An 8,273-nucleotide genomic window follows, 5' to 3' on the forward strand; every position below is an offset into this window, starting at 1 on the left:
CCAATTCCAAAGAACTGCAAAGTAAGATTCATGGTTAACTCATAAAATAGTGGTTCCTAGTTCCTACCAATCTAATAGCATGTTCAAATACTTTTGAGACTGGGTATTTCAAATAACCCGTTATGACTAATTTTAACCAACATCCAATTATGGGCTCAAAATCCATTATTAATGGTTACCAAACAGCCCCTTATGGCAAGTCTCATCAACATAATTCTTGGCATTCCGCAATCCCAGAGGCTAAGTACAAGTCCTGCACCAGATATGGCAGGATTCCAGCGACAAGCCTCATCACAAGGATTTTGTGTACTCCTTATTGTCTAGTATTTATTTATTTTTGCTAGACTTGTGCATCCGTAAACAAGTATTCCTACCAATCTAAAGATATGTTCTTTTGTGATTGGGAATTTCAGTCTGAGTACTCCTGGTAATGAAGATTTGTGTACTCCTGGTAGATTTGCAACGATTTTAATCCGGTCGGCTATCCTCAGATCTCAATCTGTTTTCTTCTGATAAAAATCGAAGACAAATGCTAAGGTCAATGAAATTGGTAACTTCATTCAAGAAGTTGCCTAATTATTTACAATTTGGGGTTATGAACTTTTTCTGATCTTGGATTAATTAGGATTTTAATTTTGGTTTACAGGAACTAAATTAAAAAGAATAAAGCAACAAGGGGGAGTTTATTGAGGATCGCTATGGAACCACTCCTAATTCACAAGTTCCTAAACTTGATTATTCCTCCTATCGTTTTCATCATTCTCTGTATCATCACACCTCCTTATCACCTCTTCAAGCTTCTCAACTCCATCCTAATCAAACCTCTTTTCTTCGTCGAAAACATGGCCGGGAAAGTTGTTTTAGTTACTGGGGCTTCATCCGGCATTGGAGAGGTACCCATTAATCTTACTTTGTGTTTTCTAACTCTTAATTAGCTAGCAGTATTTTTGCGACTTATATCTTAGCGTTAACGCAGTTCTTTTTGTTTCTTGTATAGCAACTTGTGTATGAATATGCAAGACGAAAAGCTCGCCTAGTCATTGTTGCAAGAAGAAATAATCTTCTTGAAGAAGTTGCAAATAAGGCCCGTCAGTTCGGCTCCCCTGATGTTTTAGTTGTATGCGCAGATGTTACTAAAGTCGATGATTGTGAACGGTTTATCGAAGAAACTATAAACTACTTTGGACGTTGTAAGTATTATCTGCATTTAGGTACCTATATTTGAGTTTAATTAATCTCGATTTCGTTAGTACTAATGAATATGTGAAATACAACAGTGGATCATTTGGTGAATAATGCGGGAATCATTAGTTTATGCCCATTTAAGGAAGCCAAGAACATACTCAATTTTACGCCTATAATGGTAACACTGCTACTCGATCCTATAGCATGCATATGTGTGATTTGCGAATAATGCCAAATTGATTGAATTGATTCTGTTTTGCATATTCTTGCAGGATGTTAACTTTTGGGGATCAGTTTATCCTACTCATTTTGCAATTCCGCACCTTCAAAAGAGCAAAGGTCGAATTGTTGCGATTGCTTCAGTCGGCGGATGGTTGCCTACATCAAGACTTTGCTTCTATGATGTAAGAACCTCAACGACTTGATTTCAATTGATTCGTTAAACTATGTTACTTGTTCCTTCAAGTTATTAATTATGATCATGTTATGTTAAACAACAGGCTAGTAAAGCTGCATTAATAAACTTCTACGATACACTCAGAGTTGAGCTACAACCTGATGGAGTCAAAATAACGATAGCGTCTCCAGGTGTAAAGGATTCAGAGATGACCCAAGGCAAGATCTTAAGCAAGGAAGGTGTAATGCAAGTTGACAAAGAGAGCATGGATGTACGCTATGCTACATGACTCAATCACAAATGCTTACTAAAATTTCTTACTTTATGGTATCTGACTGACTTTAGTTTCTCATATGGTGCAGGACATGATTGAAACGTTCTTGTTAGGCACGATGCCGGTTATTAGTTCAGAGTTATGTGCAAAGACGATTGTCAATGGAGCATGCAGAGGAGATGGATCGATAACCGAACCTGCGTATTTTGGAGCATTTTATCTAGTGAAAGTGTTTTGCCCAGAGATGTACTATTGGATTTTCAGTTGGATCGACTCTCGCAAACCTGTTATTAAGAACCATTCTAATAATATTACTAGTACAGCTGTTATCGAGCAGAGCTAAAGGCGCAAAAGACTGATGTACCATGTAAATAGTTCAGTTCAAATCCTACTGCCGTGACTCTCAATTCTGCGAGATGCTGGAACGTAATACTGTAACCTTTATCATTCTTGGTGAAAACAAGTAGAAAATCATGCATATGGTTGGTGTCTTTGTAGGTGATATGTAATCAAGCCTCTTATACAGTTAATAATGCAACTCTCGTTTATCTACCAGAGGTTTTACTAACGCAGTTCTTACTTTGAAGCAGCTATAATAGGAAGATGATAATGGTTCACATGTCTTCTGTCAATGCATCTAAACAAAATACCAGTTTAAGGCATATTGCAATAGTCTGTTGAAGATTAAAATTTAAAACTAAAAAAAGTATCAACAAAGTTCAAGCTGCAACAGACTAAAGTGCCAAGCTGTTTAACCGTTTACTGTGACTCGGTGCGGGCAAAAACTACAACAGACAAAAGATGTAATTCATACATTTGTTGCTTCAGTTTTCCGTAACCAAATTGGGGAACCCAGGGAAAAAAATTTGCGTCTGCCGGGAGTCGAACCCGGGTCTATTGCTTGGAAGGCAATTATCCTAACCGTTGGACTACAAACGCCGCTTGTTGAGTAAACAGCATATGCTACCTAAATAAATCAAAGCCTCTGAAGAACAAGTATTTGGATGCTCAATGATTCCCAAAATCCTGGCAGCTGTTGTAATCTTCAACTGCACCACAACCCAAACAAACAGATCTATTTGCCATCGTGTAAGCCGAGAAATCAACTTCCCTGTAGATATGCCCAAACTGTATGACAGGATTTTCAAAATGCTTGTCATCCAGCAGCCACCACCACCCACAAGACATCATTCTTACAGATGCTCTACAAAACACATAGAGAATCTGACACCAATCTTATGGACTGATAGCCTCGGGAACAAGCAATTTCAGTGCAGTTTACTCACAGCCAAGTCTCAGCAACATAATTTTAGGTGTCGCCAATCCAGAGGCAAAGAATGTACAAATTCGCTGCATACGAGTCCGGCACCAGCCATGCTAGAATATACCCACGAGAGGCAAAGAATGTACAAACTCACTACATATGAATCCTGCACTCAAGGATTTGTGCACTCTCTAATACATCTGCATCCAATTCCAAAGAACTGCAAAATAAAATTCATGGTTAACTCATAAAACAGTTGTCCTACCAATCTAAAGGTATGTTCTTTTGGGACTGGGTATTTCAAGAAGTTGGATTTTGAGGGGTTGGTAAAGAAGATTTGTGTACTCCTGATTTTGGTCTGTCTCAAATCAGTCCTATCTCCTCAAATCTCAATCTGCTTTCTTCTGAAAACAATCATATCCAAAATGGCTGATACGGAATTTTTTTTCTCAGCTATGGAGAATTGCACTGTGCACAATTCCAAGACCTTGCCTCTGTCTCCATATGAGAGAGCGCCCCTACCACCACCACTATTGAAATATCATTCACATTCTCTGCAAGATGAGAAGTTTATGTACTTGTTGTGTAAACACAAATCACATGAATTCTCATCATGAACTGAAATATACTCTTCACACCAATGGTTTTTAATACTGGATTTCGGAGACCAAGATAAATCCACTTTAAACAGAAAACATTGGATAATGATAATTTGATACAAATGAAGAAAACAATTTCTTGAAAATACAATAATTTGAATAAGCAACAAACAAGAAGAAATAAGATATGTCTTCCTTAACTACACCCTACAAATTCTGCCTAATGTTGCAAGTTTGCAACTTCAACATCAAACTCTTGAATTCAAGATAAAACTCTTACATTGAAGCAGCTGCAATAGGAATCCTCATCTGACCTCTAACATTACCACCAATAACCTTCCCTTGAAGCTCATTAGTCTCTTTCTTCCTCCTCATTGGTGTTCCAGAGATGTTCTGCTGTTGCTTCACCTTCTCAGAGATGACCAAGTTAAGCTCTTCTTGCTCTCCTCCTGTTGTATTCGATCTCGAAGTCCATCGATCAGTGGAATCTGCAGAATTTGGTTCCCAGGATGACGAAGAAGACGCCCAATTATGTTGCGCAGCAACAACACTGTTACTCCCTGAGGATTCTTGCTGTTCCATATCCATTTCTTCATTCACAATATTAACACCCCTTCTTACTGTTATGTATTTGTGGAGACTCGGCTCCATGAGGTCCTCCTTTTCTTCATCATTGCCCACAACTAATTCAGATTCCGCATAAGTTTTCTTTTTGGCATCCAATCTCTTTTTCCCGAGTGGATTGAAAGGAACAGCATTAGTAGTACTCTTGCTGAAGTTCTTGTTGTTGTTAGATCGATTATCAGATACTTCAAAACAGTTTCTATCATCATTGGAGATATTAGAACTAGCACACGAATTGAGATCAGCAACAGCATCTAGGATAGAACAAGCCTTAGTGACACAAGCTGGGAGAGTAAAAGCTGTTGCTGTGGCAGCTGCAGCTGTAGGGGTAGTGGTGGTAGTGTTTTGCTGGTGAAAATTCTGGATGTCTTCCAAGAGTAAAGAAGCATAAGATGTAGGATTAAGAATAGTGTCAGGTTCCAAAGCTGAGTTGAGATCGAAATCCCTTGACCTTCTGGCAGACCTAGTCCTTGTAATGCCATGAGGTTTCAAGCTTTCTCCTACAGCAGCTCCTGTTGTTAACCCAATGTTCTCCTTTACATCTCTACTGCCATTGGTATTAGTCTCTTGCACAATAGCTTCAGTAACCCTTTGGGTTTTCAATTCAGATTTCTGCAATTTGATACCAATCTTTAGAATCAAACAACAGCATTATGATAAACAAGTGCTAATTAACATCAGATATAGAGAAATTGAACTGAAAGATGGGGGTAGCTAAATTTACCTGCTGAGATTGCAAAATTGAGGATTTCTTGTTCAATGTAGGCTCACAGTCTTTGATTTTCTGGTTCTTCAAATTGGTATTTTCATTAGGTCTTTGGGAATTATCATCAATTTCAGCCATGGGGTTTCTTCTATAAGGAGAATGCTCGGCTTTCCTCGAGTTACTTCGACTGAGTGAATGTGGGTGTTGATGGTGGTTCTCATTGTTACCAGCCCCCCTAACATTAGCAGGTGATTGAGATCTCGGTGAAGCAGCTGTAGTCCTACCAATTTCTCCACTTCTCCTCACTGAAACCCTTTTCACACCAGAACCCGCTATTGTTCCCGAATCAGCACCACCAACGCGATTGGAAGCAGGAACCGACACCATTTTTCCTGGTCTTGATTTCTCAGTAACACCAGCACCACCAGCAGCATTTGCAGATGAAGGGGTTTCTGAACGTCTTCCAGGGGATCTACTAACCCTTCTACTACCACTACCACCACCGCTTCTAGTTCTATCTTCTTCTCTTGATGAAGACCTCTTTTCTCTACTCCCAGAACGCTTAGTCGATGACCCCCCTTCAACATCTTTATCCCTGCTTGAATTTCTTCTATGAGAAGATCTTGAATGACGACGCTGATGATGATGAGAATTAGCATCAATACCAACATTATCATTATCAATATCATCGCTTCCTTTCTCAATAGCATCATGATCGAAATCATAACTCCGTTTAGAACCAGAGTATTTCCGAGTATTACTGTTATTATTCAGATTATTACCAGATGAACTCCGACTTAATCTACCACATTGAATCAGTATAGCATCAACTTCTTCTTTAGTACAGCTTGATGTTCTTACTACTCCACTTCTTTCCACAACATTATTACCATTACCAGCACCTTCTCCAGAGGAAGATGAAGATGGGTCTTCTTTGGTATTACTAGTAGTAGGGGTAGAGATGGTAATTTTACCTTCAGATGGTCTTCTTTCATGACTTCTTCTTTGTTTAATCACAAACACTTCTTTTTTCATCACACCATTATTACTCTCCTCCTGTGGGTTTTTAGTAGTAGTTGCTGCTGTTATGGTGGTGGTAGTGGTGGTGGTGATTGCTGGTTTCTTCTTGTTTTCTTCATCTTTAGATGGTGGATCTGGTAATGGAGTTGTTTTATTAGTAACAGTAACAGCTGAACAAGTTGTAGTAGTACTAGAACTACTCTCTTTCTTACTCAAACAACTCCCCATTGTTTAAGAAAAACACACCCAGAGAACAGGAGCAGGATTCAGTGAAGTTGAAGGTTGAAGAAGAAGAAGAAGAAGGAGATAAGAGAATATGAGATGTGGAGTTGAGAGGGGTAGAGAGACACAATGACCAAGAAGCACTTTTGTCTCAACTTTTTATTTGCAGAGAAGATTCAAAAAAGAGAGAGAGAGAATGAGAGAATTCAAATTTTTCCATAAATTGGAGTGCAAAAATGAGGGATTTTAATAGTATCCGTTAGGGAATTGAGAATTTTTTGTAATTTTTTTATAAAGACAGAGAGCCGTTGGATTTTATCTTTACCTAGTTTGTCAGTCAGTAGTACAAATAAAAAAGGAGGGTCCACCGGTATAAACATTTTTTTCGATCTACCAACTCTGTTCCTTTACAGTTTTAATTTTACTTGTTATGTTTTTTTTGAAACTTTTTGGGCAAAATTTGAATTTATGGATAACGGGTAGATTCGGCTAAATTTGATGAGTAGTACTAAATTGTGATTAAAGTGGATTAATGATCAGTTTTGAATTCGACCGTTAAAGAGTTGCATGTGCTAAAATTCTGAATGACTGATGTCATAAGATAGGATCACAGATCACCAATATTGGCAGGCACACATATACAATACAATACAATACCCTCTCCCTTTGAATGTTGACCACCACCACCATGGCATTACCCCATGAATGTAGGGTTGGAATTTACAGTCCAATCATCCAATGGGATCTAGTGTTGATGTAGGTCTTTATGACGGAGTCAAAGGTAATACTTGGTAAACCTTGAAAGGGTATGTACTTTGGAGACTGCTCTGATAACTTAAATCTTGATACTACTACCAAGTGTAGCATCTCGTTAGGACCCCACTTCAGGCGTGTAAAATTGAAATGCAAAACAACAAGTCTGGAAGTTTAAACATTTAAGTTTGTCTTAAGTTGGGGCAAGAACCAGAGTTACTTCGGATGAATGTAAGCTACACTGCCTGCCCACATGGCCACAGTTGCATAATTGTGACACCCAAAGAATATGAGATCATTGAAATGGGGAATTTCGATTTGATACCAACATTATTGTTAAATCCGACAAGGTAAAAGCTAGCAGATGCAGTTGGTGATTCGATTTTGAAACTCCTCAACGCCCAATAGGTAAAACTCACACGTCTTATAGTTTCTTCTAGCAAATGAAACCGACAGGTGACCTGGCTAATTCGATGTCTACCTTAATTATTTGAGGCATACCACTAGAATAGAAAAATGGATATTTTGAAGTAAAATTAAAAGCTAATTGTCCAGTTATTTTTGTTAATGTTTATGTTGGGACAGACCGCATCGCCCATATTTTTTTTTTCCTCTTTTCTCTGCAACTCGACGACAAATGAGTCAACTCAGTGTTAAATGTTTATGAAAATGTATCCCACTCTTCATGATTTCTCAAATCTTTTCATTTTATTAAATGATTTTAAAGACTGTTTCCGCATCTAGTGACCTATTAAGTGTTTATTTTAGCGCTTTTAATTGAGTTTTTCATTGTTTCATTGGTTTTGATATAGGGCTGCACAAAACCGGCTCAATCCACCAATCCAACCCACCTAGGAGCGGGTCGACTATGGATCACAACATCAAAACCCATCGTATGGTGGGTTGACTGTGGGTGACAGCTTCCCTCACCCAACCCAACCCACCCATCCGACAAAATATTTCTAAATTAATGGCTAATTAATTTTCTTCTTGTTTCTCTCATGAGTTTGCGGAGTTTTCATCGTACCTTAAATCCAGTATTGTTAACGGTGTTTGCAGTAGTTGTTGTAATGCTTTTGGAAGCAAGAGGTACCTTGATCAACAACATGACTGTTAAAATCATATAGGAATCGGGCTGGGGCAGTACATAGACTCACTTGTAAAAATCAAATTCAAAAAAATTCCATCGATCTCGTCACAGAAGAGGTGACACGTGGTATTTTTCAAAT

At 38.4% G+C, this 8,273-nt stretch overlaps 2 protein-coding genes and 1 non-coding gene across 4 annotated transcripts; 1 reads left to right on the forward strand and 2 right to left on the reverse strand.

Annotated features, from left to right (window-relative positions):
• The first annotated feature begins 225 nt into the window (after positions 1–225).
• On the forward strand, positions 226–2,423 carry LOC113293405 (11-beta-hydroxysteroid dehydrogenase 1B-like). Of its 2 annotated transcripts, none has more exons than XM_026542054.1 (7): positions 226–550; positions 647–893; positions 998–1,190; positions 1,278–1,363; positions 1,458–1,589; positions 1,686–1,853; positions 1,945–2,423. In XM_026542054.1, exons 2-7 carry the CDS (start codon positions 699–701, stop codon positions 2,197–2,199), a joined length of 1,029 nt encoding a protein of 342 aa, XP_026397839.1. In that variant the 5' UTR covers positions 226–550; positions 647–698; the 3' UTR covers positions 2,200–2,423. The 2 variants fall into 2 exon arrangements, with proteins under 2 accessions (XP_026397839.1, XP_026397838.1); XM_026542053.1 differs by having other exon boundaries at positions 226–537; positions 1,945–2,422.
• Positions 2,424–2,723: 300 nt separating this feature from the next.
• On the reverse strand, positions 2,724–2,795 carry TRNAG-UCC. The gene has a single exon. It is a non-coding gene; the product is annotated as a tRNA-Gly (tRNA).
• Positions 2,796–3,787: 992 nt separating this feature from the next.
• LOC113299669 (uncharacterized protein At1g65710-like) lies at positions 3,788–6,481 on the reverse strand. The gene is made up of 2 exons (XM_026548742.1): positions 5,068–6,481; positions 3,788–4,955 (listed from the first exon to the last, which is right to left on the reverse strand). The coding sequence occupies exons 1-2, from the start codon at positions 6,295–6,297 to the stop codon at positions 3,996–3,998; spliced, it is 2,190 nt and encodes a 729-aa protein (XP_026404527.1). The 5' UTR covers positions 6,298–6,481; the 3' UTR covers positions 3,788–3,995.
• Between the last annotated feature and the right edge of the window lie 1,792 nt (positions 6,482–8,273).

Source organism: Papaver somniferum, chromosome 7 (genome assembly GCF_003573695.1).
Source record: "Papaver somniferum cultivar HN1 chromosome 7, ASM357369v1, whole genome shotgun sequence".
Lineage (NCBI taxonomy): Eukaryota > Viridiplantae > Streptophyta > Magnoliopsida > Ranunculales > Papaveraceae > Papaver > Papaver somniferum.